Source organism: Neltuma alba, unplaced genomic scaffold (assembly GCF_004799145.2).
Source record: "Neltuma alba isolate B1F8T4 unplaced genomic scaffold, ASM479914v2 tig00013031_pilon, whole genome shotgun sequence".
In the NCBI taxonomy this organism is placed as follows: domain Eukaryota; kingdom Viridiplantae; phylum Streptophyta; class Magnoliopsida; order Fabales; family Fabaceae; genus Neltuma; species Neltuma alba.
In genome coordinates, this window is record NW_021637378.1 from 228,116 (window position 1) to 245,748 (window position 17,633).

Below are 17,633 nucleotides of genomic sequence, written 5' to 3' on the forward strand. Positions count from 1 at the left end.
AATTAGAATGAAAAATTACTATACCAATTTTTTAATACACATATTAACATGATAAGACTGAATTTTGATTAAATTATATAATTTAAATTAAGATGTAAATTAATTTATATAATATATCAATAAAAAACATAAACTAATATATAAGGGTAAAATGGTAAATTGATTATTACTATCCCTCCCCTCCCCTCCTTGAACCAAACAAGGGATCATTAAATACCCTCCCCTCCCCTCCTTTTTAATCAAACCAAACAAGGTGAGGATGAAACCTCCCCTCCCCTCCCCTACCTCTCCCTCCCCTCCCTCCCCTTCCCTCCCCTTCCCTCGCCTCAAACCAAACAGGCCCTTAAATTATCGCTCAAATTGTTGAAAACATAAACTTACACTATGTTTGGTACGGGGTTTTCGGAGGGGAGGGGAGGGAAGTTGCTCCCCTCCCCTTGTTTGGCTGGTATAATTTTTTAGGAGGGGAGGGGAGGAGCTCCCCTCCCCTCGTTTGGTTAAGATGTTTTTTAAAGAGGGGAGGGGTTCTTCTCCCCTCCCCTCCCCTTCTAGCCTCCCCTCCAAAAGTGGAGTTTTTTGGAGGGGAGGTAAGAGATGATATTTTAATTCCTTATATGCCCTTTCAATTTGTTAACCTCTAATCAATCATAAACATTTCTACATAATAGAGTTCTTTTGAGCATCTAATAAGAGATTATTAAGATAATTATCTCCAAAATTAGTGAGCATTTGTAAACTTTTTTTCTCTTCTTCTAATTCTAAGAGGCCGTTGGTATTTTCTTTCACCTTCAAGGTCTTTTCTCTGATTGAAATCTATCACTTGTGACTTTTTGTCTTGATATTCTATAAGTGTGTGACTGTATCTTGTAAATCAAAATTAGTGAATTGTATTATATATATAGTTATATCTTAACAAAATAAAAAGTGAGAAAATTCATTTAAATTTTATGAGGCTAAAATAGTCAATTTTTTTAGAACAAAATAAGGTATTATTAAAATTGCTCCCTCCCCTCCCCTCCAATCAATCCAAACAGGAGATCATTAAAATCCCTCCCTCCCCTCCCCCTCCCTCCCCTCCCCTCCCCTTTGTAGCTACCCTCCCCTTTCTTCCCCTCCCTTCCCTTGATTAAAATCCCTCCCCTCCCCTTCCCTCCGTCAAGCCAAACATAGCGTTAGGGTTTGAATCGTAAATTGCAATATTACTTCCTCCGTTCTTACCATCAAAATCATGTGATCCAAAATGTTAGTTAAATTTAATTAAAAATAATAAATACATAAAATATATACAAAATTTTTAATTATATACTTATTTGTAAACAAATATATGAGAGATAATAAGTAAAAATACATAAAAATGGGAACCCAATAGCCCCAGGTTTCAGGGAAAAAGGGCTTTTAGGCCTTCCACCTGGCCCTTCAAAGATAGGCTCCTCTGTACTTGTCTTATTGAGGAATCCTGAAGTTAGAGGAGCCCAGATTCTGTGTTCAGCTTCCCTTGTGCACCTCGCCGTTCATACTAGACTCTAGCACGTACAAATTGCAGTACAATCAAGACTATCTTAGTAATATCGTGAAATAACACTCCTCAAATACCCCCCCTTTTTATTAGAAAGTTCGAATAACTAATTCACAAACAAGAAACTGTTAGTTAAAATGAATTTAAAATAATAAAGAAGTTAGAAATATAGTTTTATTTTTAAGTATGCTTTTATAATAAATGAAAAGAAATAGAAGAAAAAAAATTGTGCGGAAAAACATGATAGAGGGAGTATGATAAATGAAAGACAATAATTAAACATAAAATTAGAAAATTTGCATTAAATATTAAAATAAATTTTAAATTAAAACTTTCAAAATGAACTACACCTCTCCCCCAGATTTGAAGTTTATAAACACCCATATTCAAAGTTTATAAATAAGACCGAAAGGAGTACCTAGTACTTACTTTGTTCCCACCTCAGTAAATCATCAGGGGTTAATAATAATGATGATGATGATAATTAAATTGATAATGATAAAGAATCCAAACTAAATAATGCTACTACATATGTTGAAGCACACTTCAAAATTTCAAACAAGATATTAATACAATCTTAAGAATCTCTCACACCAATATTAACCAGCTACAAAATTCAGCATGCTGCAGCTCTGGTAAAAGGGCGATGAAATTCATCCTACTTCAATTTTGGCTTCTGCCTGGATTTGCAATTGTTACATCACCGCTGTAAAGCCCCCTGCACTTAAGCAACAGCTTGCATTTTCATGCCTGATGCTGTCTTACGCCATAACCTTGTCCTCCATGGTGACCTCCATTGGAATCCGACCTCCACTGTGAAATCTCCAACCCAATAAGTAAAACAAGAAATGGATTTATGGGTAAAAAATTTGAGCCTTAAAAAGTTTTTTTTAACTTTTTCTAGAACAAAAATTCCAATTGGGTTGCTAATTTACAACTCTTCAGACACATTTTAACAATAGAACCTGCAAATAGAGAAAGCTTGCAGCTAAAAGGCAAACTGGAAGAAGATAGACGGTTAATGATGTCTATACTCCTTTTAAATGGAAAAAAAAAATGGAAATGACATAATTTGATGCGTAAAATGTCAAACTTAACATGATTGACAAGAGAGTGACGTTCTTATCAATAGGCCCAACTGACAGGCAAAGGCAAAATAACTAAAAGACAGAACTGAATTCCAACATCTTACATGCTTGTTTCCTGGACTGCGACCCCAAGAAAGACGCACAGTCTGCTTCCCTATTACTGTCCCATTCAACGCCTGAATTGCCTCTTCTGCATTCTTTCTGTAACAGACAGCAAAAGACATAATTGAATGGCTAATTCAGCCAAAAATATATATGTATATAATACTGGCAATGATGGCATTATTTACAGCAGTTATCAATCATATGATTCAAATTATAACAGGTTGACACAAATTCACATGCATATGTGCACATTTTAAATTTTGGACTACTGGGAACCGGGGTTGAAGTTATAAACTATGTTATGGGACACCACAGGAGTACCTGTTAGCAAATTGAACAAAACCACACCCCTTTCCAACTGGTATCTTTACAGAGACAACCTCACCATACTGCAAAAATGGTTGTCTAAGATCTTCATCACTGATGTCAGAATCAAGCCCTCCAACAAATATCTACGTTATATAAAATAGATGAGTTACTGATGTGTACAGAGAGCAAGGCAATGACAATTACAACAACAAGAAGCTGGCGAAACAATAACAATTATTACGTTTTTTTTTTTACAAGCAAAAAAAAAAAAAAAAAAAAAGATCTTACTCACAGTTGTGTTAAAAGAGTCCCCTTCAGACTGGGAACCTTGGGCCATGGCACCATTAGAAGAATATCCATTAGCCAACACCACAGCTGATAAAATATCAAAATCAAATTTGAAATCATAACCAACATTTTGGCACCGGAAACAACGCATCTAGCAACTAAAAACAAAAATAATGAACTAAAGCAGGAATTTAAATCCTCTTTACTAAATTAATTCTGAGGACTTTCCCAATTGTGACAAGTTCCTAGACATAATAAAAATTTGAGGTGTACGAGAAACAGAAATTATAATTTAGGCATGGGAATAAAGGTTTTCCAGGATAAAAACACAACCATATAAAAGGAAAAAAAGAAGTCTCAACAAATTTATGAGCGTATTTAAAAAAAAAACAGAGAGAGAGAGAGACATTTACTATAAGCATAAATCTATAAGCCATAACTGTTTTGAATAGATCCTACTTAGCTTACCAAGTCACATTAATTAAATAGTCGATAATTAAAAATATTTGAGTCACAATAACTCCTAGCATTAGAAGATGAAGCAAATACATTAGTATTTGATTAGCTTAGTGAAGAATAAGCACAATACCAGCAAAATTAAGATGAAAAAGTTTAGAAAGGATAAAAAGCAAAAATAGAGATACCTAGAAAGGCGGTAAAATAGAATTTACTTGTTAGAATTACAGCATACATAAGAACCACATGACATCAATTCATAAGAATTCTAATTCCTATAAAGGAGGATATCATTACAAATGCAGGAGTGAAGTGCATTAATATCGGTTGCACTACAGAAATAAAAATACTTAACAGAGTATAGTTCAGTCCATTTACAATAAGTGCATCATTACAAACCTTGTGAAGAGTAATGTTGTTGATGTCCGAATGATTTCTTGGGAGTTGCAATACTTATTCGCATTGGCCTACTTGAACAATATTGACCATTCATTTCAGTCAGGGCCCTGGATCTCTCATTTTCATCAGCAAACCTAACAAAACCATAACCTTTTGACCGGCCAGTGCTCGAATCAATAACAACTTTTGCTCCCTTAACAGATGAATATCTGCTTGCAAAGGTTTCCTGTAGCATAGCATCAGTAACATCTACAGCCAAGTCCCCAACAAATATAGAGTAATCTGAACTAGCATCAGATCGCCTATCACCCGAACTGAAAGCAGCCCAATTTAGGCGAAACAGCTGATCTGTATTCGGCATCATAGTACCATTGTAGTTCTGTAAAACTTTCTCAGCTGTTACCCGCGTACAAAACTCAACAAATCCATATCCCTCAGACTGACCAGTTTGCTTGTTGCGTATAACCTTCACTGAATATACCTGTAAACACACAAGCTTTGCATAATTACAGCTGTTGAAACACATTAATCTCAGATTCAAATCAACAGAAAACAGAACTACGTTAACTGCACAGAAGCATTTTGAAAGCCAAACAGAACACTAGGATCAATAGTTGAAAATTCTTACACAATGTTAGCTTAGCACTTGATAGTGTCACGGACTCATAAATCTAAACCAAAAGAGGCATGTTAGGGAAAAACATTTAGCAAAGTCTCATCATGAACCAACTAGCGTATCTTCCTAATAAACCCACGTCAACATTTTTACTAAAAAGGTAAGAGTAACTCAATGAGCGTCAGAGCAGATAGCCCGCCCATCTTCCACAGTTGAAAAATGAATAGATCTTAACTATACAAACAGGTCCAATAAACCGATAACAATTCCATCCAAAAACTTGGGATAATATTCCTAAAGTTGTCATACATAATATCAACAAGACTGAGGTCTGCTTGAATGCAGTCAGTAGTGTCTTCCTAGGGTAGCAACAACAACATGGGGTGTGATCAATTAAAATGATAGGGGTGCCAAGTCTCACCAGGCTTGATTCACGTATGCATCACTTGAGCTCAAGCTTACTAAGGTCAAAAGACATGCTCAAGAATGGATTGTCTAATGCTCGTGAATTCAAAAGTTGATTCACCCTGCGATGCATACATTAATCATCAGCCCGTTCATTTACGTTGTGAAGAAAGCCCAAGCCAGAAGTTAAGTTTTCAATGAACTAAACTTGAGGTAAGCTCACAAGATGATTGCTGATGATAGGGCTAAGAGCCAGGTCAATTAATGCATTTCTCGTTATACGACAGAGATAGAAAGGGAAGGTCATTTTAAGTAATGTATGACTCACTATGAGAGTCCAATAAGAAAAAGTACAGTGCGGTATCTAAACAAAGAACCAGTGAACTCATTAGAAAGCTCAGTTGACAGTTTAAACATGATTGATTGTTTTTAATACAGTAGAGAAACCAATGGGTTTCACAATGATAGAAAACTATCCCGTACCACATGTCAAAACTCATGGCTACAGACTGAAATATTTAAATTATCTGGAAAGGTTTGTTTCCTTAGTTACAAAATCAAATTTTTATGAAACATAATATTATAAACAAGCAAGCACATGAAGATACCACTCTAGTCGTATTCCTTCCTTTCTCTAAGTTACAAACGGTTAAGATATGCCTTCTAACTTCTAAGAATATTTAACATAGAGCCAATTAATTGTATTCAAACCCAGTCTTCCATAAATTGCAATGAAGCATAACATATAATTAGCGTAAAAGGCGACATATAGAGCAAGGGGGAGAGGTTGGCCAAGGGACGAAAAATAGAGCAAGAGAGGGAGAGGTGGCGACACCTCGCCTGTGTGAGCAAAGCAGCTATTTAGGTAGTTCTCGTCCATCCAATGATGCAGGTCACCGAGCCAGATCGTCCTGATCTCATCGTTGGAACCTTGCTGGTGGTGGTGCTGCTGTGGCGGCGGCTGTTTCAAGTGGGGGTGGTGGTATGGCGGCTGATAATATTGGTGAACGTAAGGGATATAATGCGGCGGATACATCATCATCTGGTGCTGCATCATCGCCATAGCCGAAGCTGGATACTGCATGCTCATCCATTGTTGGGGATACTGATGCGGCTGCGTCCACTGCTGCGGCTGCTGCTGCTGCTGGTGATTCAGATCGGCGGCGTCGGAAGTTGGCTGAGCCATAAGGTTGAACTTTTGCGTCTCCTTAGTTGCTTTCTGTGTCCGTGACTCTTCGTCTCTGTCTCCCTCTCTTCACCTTCCCGTCTCCGACAATGGAAGTTGCTACCCGCGAGATGAGAGAGAAGGAAGAGAGAGGAGGGGGGAGGGGCGATTGTGTGTTGCTTGGGTTTGGGTTTGGGTCTGGGTCTGTGAGGGGCGCACACGCTAGTATTCCTGTATTACAGGTTGGATCTCGCTCGGTTACGCCTCGGTTATAACGTCGCCTTGCCGTCTCTTTTCACGTGGCCCTCTGTGTGGGACCCACCTCAAGGAATCGACGGCTCTCCTGCGTTTCTGGGTGCTTCCCCACCGCTTCCGTTATTATCCTCCCGTTATCTCCACTGTTATTAATTTTTTATTCTTCATAATTTCCTAAAATATTATTCTTTTATTTTTATCCAATCAAATTAATGTAAGCGGATCTTAAAGGTATGATGATATTAGTAACGAGATTTTTTTTCTAAAGAATTTATATATCTTGATCTGATCAGCACCTAAGTATATGAGGATAAGTATATTAGCTTTTTTTTCCTTTTAAATTATCATACTCTCTTTAAAGTTTAATCTAAACTCATAATTTTCGGATTTTAAAAATTAAAAAATATATAATTTGGGCAGATAAGTAACTATTCTTTTGATAGCTGCTCATAAAGAACAAATACTCGGAGCATATATAAAAATTAAATAACTAATTTATAGATATTAAAAAAAATTGGTTAACCATGTGAATTAGATTTACCTCTTAATTAGAGCTCATTAATATATATAATCAGTAAGAATAATTTTAAAAAAATTATAAGTTTAAATGATAAAACAAATTAACGTTTTATATTTAGAACTGTCTCTTACCCAAAATAAAAATAAAAATAAAGCCATAGTAAATCATAACGAACTGGCAGAAAAGCCTAAAGTCTCTATTTATTATGAGATGTTGTTATGTAAGTGACCCTAATTAATAAACAAACATTAAGAATTAACGATGCATGCATGAACAAAACTCAGGTTCTCTTCGAATGTCTAAAAGAGAGAAAATGAAGAGATTAATAAAAATAATTAAAGAGCGAAGTTCGTTGTAAGTGATAATAACAAGTGAATAATCTCATCTTTATCTCTGTTTCTGCTCGTTTTTTCTTGGAGGATATCCAGTCTAATGCATGAACTTAATTGGGCATTACTTTTGCAATAATTAATAATAAATCTTCAATTTACGGCAACTAATTTTGGATAGGTTAAGTACGTTGTTTACTATATCATCTGTGGAAGCATCAAGGTAATTAATTATGATCTTTAAGGCATGTTTAATAATCCATGTCTCTTTGTATCCTATATGGCATTAAACAAACCAAATTTATTTTCCCCTTGTTTAAATATTTAATTTAGAATCTAATTCACGGTATTAAATTTAATTAATCTTGTGGTGAACTTTGAACAAGGGAATGAAAAAGCAGATGAGGTCAAAGTCAAATGTTAGGGAACGTTGAATAGAAATGGGCATATGCAAAGCATGGTGTAATGTGAAGACAAGAATGGCTTTTAGATTTTTATCATAATACTACCAACTATGTTTGATATAAAAAATAGTTGAATAATTTAAATAGATTAAAAATTTGTCTCATTTATAAATTGATATACAATCTAATAATACACATAACTATGTTAGAAAAATTATATAATATATGTTATAATTAGATATTAAATAATTTAGTAACTTTCATAATCTTCTCAAATTACTCAACTGGATCTCATTTTACACCGCCAAGGCGGTGGTTATCACAATAATGAAGCCACCAAATGCATGCATATTGTGGTCAACGTTGGAACAATTGAATTGTAGTAGTTGTCTTTTCTTCCCTCACGTGTCAATTTTGACTTTCTTCATAACACCATCCAAAAGATAAAACGGGGACTCGGATGTTTATTCTGGGAAGATTGAGTCCCTTTTCATCAAGTGCCATATGAGATGAAGCTTCCTATTTAACCAGAATTCCATGAACATTCCACACTTCTTTCTTTCTTTCCATCTTCTCATATATACTACCTTCGGTTCTATTTATAAAACCGTGATTGCAGACTATAAACGAGGTTTTATAGTAATACTTATTTGGCCAAGAACAAAACTTCTATGTTGGCTTTAATAAAAAGAGAAATGCACATGTAGCAAAAGAGGCCCACTAGACATCACACACACACTCACACCTACGAGTTTATTGTGTCATGAAATATGTTCCCAAAAATCTCCCACATTAAAGAACTTGTACTAAACTCTCAAAAAATTTCAGAAGTTTGCTCGATGAGCTTGCCTTCACGAAAATATACAGAAACGCAACCACATAATCTCCCTTACCTAGTATTTAATGTCCTCTGTTCATGTTTCTCCTATTTGTATATTCACTTAGAGTTGTTTCTTCAACATCTATGTACTCATTAAGGAAAAAACTGACTTTACAGAAATTCTGCAAATTTAAATAACAACTTATCTTGACAGCTCAACTGCTAGTGTCAACTATCAAAACTAAAAGATAGACAGAGAGGGGCTATAAAGAATGAATCAAATTGGATTAGGGGAGCGGAATGGGATTGAAACTGGCAACAACAAAAAATTGAAAGAGCCTTGGCCAAAATTTCGAACAGGGCGATTATCCATCCTGTTGGCTCCTGGAGCAACTTGTGACTAAAGTTTCAGAGATGAAGGCAATTAGGCAAACAGAACCAGATGAGCTATGTACATTCCTAGCACCTTGCTGTATTCTTGGATGGAGGAAGCTTACTTGCTATAATCTGCATGAAGGAAGGTCTCGTATGGTGTCCCAGTGAGTGTATTCCTCACATCGTTCCAATTTTCAACTTGACCTGATATTGGTCCTTTATGTATCTTCACCTGACGGCTCGTCAAATCTCTTCGAGGGACTTTGAGAAAATCTTGAACATCCGTTAATTTCTGAAACCAGAAAGAAAGAATATTAATGGTTAATAGGGTAGTTAAAAAAATCATGAATTGATAATACTAATCCGTCTAAGTATACAAAAGAAGATGAACTCAAAGGAGTTGTTTTAGTTATTAGTTGGTTTGATCTTTTTTCGCATCATATGTAGTACGACTTACAGTGTTGTTTTTGACAACATCTTCATAGTACATGATAATGTGCCTGGTGCTCTTGAAATATTCCAAAGCCTTAGTGGCGGTTCCATTCACTTGGTTCAGATTGGATATCAGCAATGTCGTATTGATTGTGGGCTTGTATTGCGCAAGTATCTCTGCCTGTAAACCACTGTCAGAAATCGACAACATGACAGAACAAATATTTTGGGTAGGAAAACACACAACTGACTTTAGTTGCGTCTAAAGAAGACCTTTGTCAACATGCACAACCTCAGATATTCAACTTCACATATGAAGCACACAAGAAAATATATCAAGATAAGCATCCACGGGGAGGAGAGAGAGACCTCATGGGGCGAATGAACGTGAGACTTGTGAGTCCCATTTAACAACTTAGCATCCCTATCATATTGATTTGCAAGTACAGAAACCATTCGACGTAGAAGATTCCTTCGGAAAAGAAATATGACTGAAACACCGTGTGTTCTGAAGTAATGCACTATCTGTTCATGATGCTGCATCAATCCCTGTGAAGATTACAAAAGTATGATATCCCAAATTCATTACACTCTCCAATGAAGTATGCACGGAGCAGAAGTTAAAAATAGCATATCAGGCATTTGAACTATATCATCTTTTCAGTGAACACAAAAACAAATATGGGCAGGACAAGGGTCAACTGATGTAAAATTAAGATCTGACTTAAAATAACATGAAATGAAAGCAAAATGAAAAAGAAAAAGCGCATCAATGTTAAATTGAATAAAAAGCCTCAAATGAAAAAATGAGAACAGAATAAGATCATTTTTTTCACTAAAATGAATTAACCGAAGCAGAGGACATCTAGTTTTGCCTATTCAAATATTGAGCTTTCTTCATCAACCAACTTTGCAGGAAAAAAACTTAAAATTTCTAATACTTTGCACTCTTCAGCTTTCTTCCGAGCTCAGACAAAAGTATGGATACAGAGACTGACGCTATTAGACAAGGAAATATAAAGTGTCCATGTGCAACTAGATCTGCCATAGAGAGTCAACTTTCATGTTAACCCTCTATCTGACTCTGAGGATTTGAATCATTTGGCATTCATTTTCTTCGTTGTAAGATTCAATGGAATATATAAAAAAAATCCTAACCTTCATCAAAAATAAATGTTTGTTTGCCACCTCTTTCAGAATAGTTCTAACATCATTTACAATTATCTTTACTACTTTTCCCACTTATGTCCGGACTGAGAAAAGATATCAGAAACCCGTAGTCTCCATAATTCTCAGTTTCTACCCCCTGCTACCCTTCCCACCCATGTTATGTTACAGTATTTTACTGCATAAATGAACAGCCTCACATTTTGGTCAACCTTTACCACAATATGATGAGTAAAACATACGAATTTTCTTTGAATATTTGACAGATGACTGCCAACTCATCCCTTGAGAACCTATATGAGAAGGCACAACCGTGCTGATATGGTTGATGAGGACAGAACACGACAAAGGAGGCCAGAAGTTACTTGAAGTTATTGATGGTTCTGTTTGAGCGTTCCTTTCACGTTTTGGCATGTTTGAGCACATTATGTCAGTGTCGTGTTAGTGCTGTGCTTAGGAAGTTATCAGTGCCTGTGCTACCTTTCTGCCACATTTAGGATCAGTTCATGAGTCAGTTTTCGTTTATATATGTAGATGTAGAGTCTTGGTGTCTTTGTCTTGAATTTCAGAATTATGTACTAGGAGAACCTCCACTTCAAATTTATTTTCAAAACTTACACAGACCTGTCTACTTTCAATTTTTCATTTTCTGTCCCATTCCGTTTGTGGTCATTTGTTTGTCCTGTTACACATAATGTTTGACCAAATTACATCTCCAAAATTGAACCAGCAAGAATCCTAGCTGCACTCGTGGTTAATTCCAAAATCACACCAAGTGAAATGATGCTTCAAAGCCTTCAAAATTGGACACTACAATACCTAAGTTGCGCCTTGTTCTACAAGCTCAACTAAGGAGCTCAAGACCCAAGCCATGTCTATACTCTTACCCTCCCATGAATAGCTCACTGTTCAGCATCCAATGTCAACAGTACAACTGCTAAGTTGCACCCCAGTTCTTTTCCTATTATCCATCACTACTATGATGTGTGTGAGAGAATTTGTTTGATTCTTCTTGCAGAAAATTACAGGTTGCATTCTAAAGCCCCACATATCCATCCGCTTTGGAAGGTCAGAATCTTTAACTTTATTTTAATTCATTACCAGAATACTTAAAAGGATTTAGCTTCCCTCTCAGATTTTCACTGAAGATACAACACTTCTTTCTTGAGATATAGTCAATGACGGTGCGTAACAAAAACATTGCACCATCTTAGACGATTCCTCCAGCACTTACTGAATGAAAGCAAATATCAAGCATGTTTACATCCATTACAAATTTTACAAAGTACCATAATTCATCACTTTCATGTGATACTGAGTACTGACTGCCAAGCAATCCGTACTTCATTACTTTTACATAAAGACCTTCTAACGGCATACCAGTTTAGGAAGACCACCCCCGTCAAGATGATAGTCAGCATTCATACGCCAGGAGAAAAAAAAGGATAGCAAAGATGATTGTGAATGAAACCAAATATTAATAACACCAAAGGACATACACAAATAAAACAAGCAATACCTGATTAAGCATCCACTTCAAGCCAACTGCAGCTGTGCACTCGTTTTTGGAAGCACTGCTGAACCAATCTAGATTATAAACTTTGTCCAGAGTTTCCACAATTGTTGAGATATTACTTCTTCTCACTTTAACAGAGAAAATCTCTCCATTTGAGCTTATATTAACATGGCTGTTAAGAAAAGTCTCAAACCATCCACTCCCAGATCTCTGCATTGACAAAATGGCAAAGTTCCGGACAGGATTGCAAGCACATTCAGCCCTAACAACGGCACACCAAATAAGCAATGTACGTAAGATCCAAGCAGATTCAGGAACTAAATCCAATTCCTTAGCAGTAATTTACCTGCTATAAGTTTTGGGTTTTGGGTAGTGCACGTAAGGGATTTCCCAAGGTTCAATGATAGGTTCCGGGCATGCCCTTTCCGTTTGGATATGTAAAATTCCAGCCTCGGTTTGAACACCAGCCTGCTTTAGACAAATTGAACATATATACACCCCACAGATCATTGCCAAGACCAATACGACCATCCTCCATGCAATTGTTGACTTCTTGAAAGTCTTTAAGAGAAAAATGTCCTGGAATCATAAAATACAATATTTTATTCAGTTTACAACCAAAATATAAACAACTACATGTGGGCTTCAACTCAGTTGATTTAGCACAACAATGGAGTTACTGGGCTAGTCAGATGCCAGTAAAACCTCAGGAAACCATCCAATCACAGGTCAAGAAGGAGCTTCAATTTGTACATATCCGTTCCAATTTATTAAACAACCAGATCGAACAATGTCACATGGAACCCCATGAAATAAAAAAAAAATTAATGATCATACAGAATATTTTGCCTCAGATTTTGGAAGATTCAAAGGCAAAGGGACAACAGTACAGCACATGGTGGAGTGAGACTAACCTTAGCGAAGGAAGAAAGATCGTCAGCCATGGCTGCTGGTGCATTCACAAAGAAAGCGATTGAAAAGGCATTGGAAGCAGCTGCGAAACTAGCTTTGAATTTTCTTACTTTTCTCTTCCTAAAGCATTTCAGCTCTGATTGCTGCAAAACCCACGAAGATTGAAGGAAAAGCAAAGCCAAAAGAGGTTCCTTGATGGCTATAAGCTTTTCCTCGTGAAGAACAAAATGATTAGATGCTCCGAACGTTGCACGCTGTCCTGCGCTTTCTTTATTTGTTGACAGTCCACACACTAATCTTCTCCATCATGTTGCTCTCTCCTTCGGCAGAGGCTCCAGCAAAGTAAAGTGCAGTGAGGCCAAAGCAAAACGACGTGAAATAATGATACAGTGCCACGTGAAACGACACCCGAGTGGCATTGAGAATCAGGAAATTATGAATTAAGAATTAAGGAAATAAATAAATACCGTTAATTCTCATAATTTATTTATCGGGTTAATAAAGTGAGAGCCCATTCAATTATATAAAATGTCTTCAGAAGTTGTTGGACCTTGACCTGTGTTTCTTAACTTTTTAGGCCTTTATTATGCTTTTGAAATTATTTATCCATATTGATTTCTTTTTTTTTTTATAGAACATATTGATTTCTTTTGATGTGAGGACTTTTCAATGAGTGAGATCAAAGTCAAAATTATTACCCAATATTAAATTTAACTAATCATTTTATACTTTAGCTACACTTTTAATCATGGTGATTATTTGCCTTAATTTTTCCTAGTGGGGGGATTAATAGAGAAACATGACAAGAATCGAAGTTGGGCAATAAATATCATTTTAAATTTTAATATAAAAGTTATTTAATTAATTTAAATAAATTAACAAAATTAGATAAATTAGTTAATTATATATATGATATTCCGAAAACACATTTGTGTAACGTTAAATTATATATTAATTTATAAACTAAAAAAATAATAAATACTCCTTTGATAGTATTTATAGAACAGAAAAAGAAGATTTTTTTGGATTTATTTATAAGGCACTAAGAGAATTTTTTGTATGAATATATAATTTAACCCTTCATTTATTATTACGTTGATTTTGTTTATATAAAGTATAACGTATACTCCCTCCGTTCCTTATTATAAGAGACATTTGATGTTTATGGCATGTTCTTATATATAAGAGACACTTAAAAGTTGTCTCTACTTTTTTGTATTAATTTTCTATTTTACTCATATTTATTGTCTCCAACTCACACTCTCTCTTCTTTCCACTTCTCTTTCTTTTAATAATTTACTATTGTTCTCTCTCATGCTCTCTCTCCTTATTAATGAGGGTATTTTTGAAAAAAAAAATTATATTTTTTACACATTGATTGTCTTAACTAATTTTAACTGTTTTTTTAACAACGTAATTCGGTTATCTGTCTCTTATAATAAGGAACGGAGGGAGTATTAAATAAGGATAAAGTTAGAAAACTGTTAAATTTTAAGTGAAAGTTCATAAAGTTTAAGATTTTTCTTGGTGCATGTGAAACACTTGATTTACAAATAGTAGAAGCGTATAAAGTAAAATGAACTAAAAATTATATTTAAAATTAAGCTTATTCCCTTTTCATATCTCTTATATTAAAGAAGAGAATATATACACACACACAAATAAATGTTGGCATCTAAATGTTGACAAGGAGAATCTGAGGCGTGGTACATGGAATAGAACAGGTGTTATGGGCATAGTAAGAACAGAATGTGACTCTGATTCAGAGGCCATTCCGACAGAGGCTCTCTGAGATATTTATTGCCACACAAGGACAGTTTTTTTTTTTTTTTAAATCCTATATATGATGTTATTATTGTTCGGTGGGGGTGAGGTGATTGGTGAGGCAGAGCCAGGCTGGAACTGGCTGCCCTCATCATGAGCTAACAATATCATAATTAAACAAAAATTTTAAGTTAAAGCTGGCATTTAAATCAGTAACTATTATGATTAAAAATCCTCCCGAAAAAAAAAAAAATACTCCCTCCATTGCTTAATTTGCGAGTTAGCTCGATGGTTAAATATGATCGTAAATATAATATTTCAATTCAGTTTGTTTTTTATAATTATTTTTTTAAATAATTTACTGAACTTATAAATTAATAAATATTATGACATCATACAATAATATTTTAGAAAAATTATGTTATACTTATTATGATTAATTGATTTATTTGACTCCATTAATTTACCTGAATTAACTAACTACTTGTAGCTTTCATTTTAAAGACATGCGATGGCATAACAATTGGTGCTTCTTTTTTTTTCCCTCCTAATCTTGTGCCCTCTCGATTATTCCCATAGAAATAGGCATATAGATAGTGAAGATTGAAGAAGTTTAAAAGTGTTTTTACGGTTTACGAAATAAATATGTGGAGAAATTTATCTCATTTTATAAAAAAGTGCTTCTGAGAATTATTTTTGAGGTTTACTAAATACCCCTGAATGGAAGGGCAGGTGGGTTGCTAGCAACCAATTTTAGACACGTGGGGTCTCACTCTGCCAAAAGGAAAAGAAAACAACTTTATTTTGTTTGGTAGTTTGGTGATATACAGAGCACTTTTGAAAAAAAAATTAAAAATTATTATTGGGGTGCAACGTGGAACAAGATTAAAGAGCTTGAACTTTCACAACTTGCTCCAGTTGGCTCCCGTAATCAATTAATCATGATACACATAATTGAGATTTTTTTTAAAACTAAACACAAGTATCATTCTATTAGAATCAATCGTACTCCGGGTACTGTTCAACATTAAATGTAAATATGTCTTCTAGTAAAGATTAAAACAATATTCCACCATGTTACGAAAAATTAATCTTTTCACTAGACACAATTTTATTGGTTTTTATTAATATTTAAAAGTTAGCCCAATATTATTAAGTTTCCGGCATCTAATTGGGAGACTCACGGGCTGTGCACGGATCCCCCGTGATGAGGATGCAAGCCCATCAAAACTGACCCTTTGGGCCACCCTTTACTTTCTGGGCTTGGTCTGCCACATATTTCTCCCGTTATTATGAGGAAGAAAATAAAGGGCTAAAAAAACCAACAAAAGTTGCTCCGGTTGGTAAGGAGTTAGCTCATGATTTACAAGATCATGAGTTTGAATCCTACTATTGATATAAGAATCTTGATGATAGACAATCTGTATGTATCGAGATAAGCGCTCTTTGAGCCTAAAGCATTCTCTGTTAGGCATGCTTTGACCCTGGTAAACTCTCAAAACTCAATCCACCTAACCTTTTGTACATCGGGAAAAAAAATAAAAGGCTAAAATATTTATTAAGAAAATGAATGAAATGAAAATTAATAAAATACTTGGAGTGTGAATCCATCGTATTGCAATAAATCTGAGAATATTTTTGGAGTATTACAGTTTTTCAGAGATTTTATTACCGGAAAAGTTTACCCAGTTCAAAAATTATGTTATTATTTTGACAAAGTACCTTTTTCATTAGAAAAATATCACACGCTACTTATTGAAGACTAACCTACAAGACCCTATTGCAAACATGCAAGCGCGAAAACAACTAAAAAGTGAGCTTTAATTTAACCAAAACAATTTAGTGATTATATTTTAAGAGATACTCGGGAACATAATCCCAAGAGTCTGAAAACATTTGGGGAAAAAAATTATAATCCTCACATTGCTCATGGTATAAATTCAGATATCCTTTATGCAAACCACATGATAGATTAAGAATATTTTCCTAGGCTAAAATAATATTCCTGATTTAAATATTAAAAACGATTAAATTTATTTTTTATAAATTAAGAATATTTAAAACTCTTCCCATGGGCCATGGCCTCCCTCAGTCCCTCCTACAATGATTCGTTAACGGCGCTGTAGTGGATCGCGTCTCACTCAATCCGGCAAAGAGCCTAACCATGGGTCCGCCAGTACCAAAATTTTAATTGGGTGCCGACGCCAACATTTGTCCCCCACGTGACAATCCAAGCTGGCGCAGCAGGATTGGCCAGCATGAACACAGTGCGAATGAGTTTGGGGAGAATTATAATAAAAATTTTTAAAAAAATATAATCACTAGAAAGTGTCAAAAATTATAAATTTTATAATAGATAAATTAAAAAATATTTTAATTTTTTTGTTTAAAAAATTTTAGACAAGTTAGGTTTTGAAAACTCACAAGACTTTTCTTTTTTTCCCCCTACAACTCACAGAACTTTTTTTTTTTTGTGGTACTGAAATTTTAGGAAAAAGGTTAGGCTCATCCATGATCCAAGGGTAGAACACCTAATGCCTGATCCACTAGGACCTCTCCCTACGAGCACAGGAGCATGACAAGCAAGTCTTTTTTTTCTGACTCAATAGGTAGAAATCTTTTAACTTCACTCTACTGTGATGATACCTCCCCAACACGCATTTTGATATAAAGCGTACCAGTTCACTTGCCTGACAATTTTGGGCCAAGATGATGACCCGAAGTTGAACATGGGCTCTGATCGGGACTTCGAGAAGATGGGATGGGAGAAATTGTTGGGGTGTGTGGCTGAG

General features: G+C 35.2%; 2 protein-coding genes across 2 annotated transcripts; both read right to left on the bottom strand.

The window, feature by feature from the left end:
• Positions 1-1,975: 1,975 nt before the first annotated feature.
• LOC114733746 (polyadenylate-binding protein RBP47B-like) lies at positions 1,976-6,548 on the bottom strand. The gene is made up of 6 exons (XM_028921241.1): positions 6,018-6,548; positions 4,162-4,642; positions 3,311-3,393; positions 3,031-3,161; positions 2,709-2,805; positions 1,976-2,329 (listed from the first exon to the last, which is right to left on the bottom strand). The coding sequence occupies exons 1-6, from the start codon at positions 6,366-6,368 to the stop codon at positions 2,261-2,263; spliced, it is 1,212 nt and encodes a 403-aa protein (XP_028777074.1). The 5' UTR covers positions 6,369-6,548; the 3' UTR covers positions 1,976-2,260.
• A 2,230-nt stretch (positions 6,549-8,778) lies between these two features.
• Positions 8,779-13,156, bottom strand: LOC114733747 (nodulation protein H-like). Its single transcript, XM_028921242.1, has 6 exons — positions 13,080-13,156; positions 12,512-12,744; positions 12,169-12,427; positions 9,852-10,031; positions 9,508-9,663; positions 8,779-9,342 (listed from the first exon to the last, which is right to left on the bottom strand). The coding sequence occupies exons 1-6, from the start codon at positions 13,107-13,109 to the stop codon at positions 9,169-9,171; spliced, it is 1,032 nt and encodes a 343-aa protein (XP_028777075.1). The 5' UTR covers positions 13,110-13,156; the 3' UTR covers positions 8,779-9,168.
• Between the last annotated feature and the right edge of the window lie 4,477 nt (positions 13,157-17,633).

Coding starts and splice junctions, on each gene's coding strand:
- LOC114733746 (XM_028921241.1), bottom strand. CDS start 6,368: ATGGCTCAGCCAACTTCCGACGCCGCCGATCTGAATCACCAGCAGCAG. Junction 2,806..3,030: donor TTTGTTCAATTTGCTAACAG/GTACTCCTGTGG, acceptor TGTCTGTTACAG/AAAGAATGCAGAAGAGGCAA. Junction 2,330..2,708: donor GCAGTCCAGGAAACAAGCAT/GTAAGATGTTGG, acceptor GAGATTTCACAG/TGGAGGTCGGATTCCAATGG.
- LOC114733747 (XM_028921242.1), bottom strand. CDS start 13,109: ATGGCTGACGATCTTTCTTCCTTCGCTAAG. Junction 12,428..12,511: donor AAACCCAAAACTTATAGCAG/GTAAATTACTGC, acceptor TGCCGTTGTTAG/GGCTGAATGTGCTTGCAATC. Junction 9,664..9,851: donor ACGTTCATTCGCCCCATGAG/GTCTCTCTCTCC, acceptor AGTGGTTTACAG/GCAGAGATACTTGCGCAATA.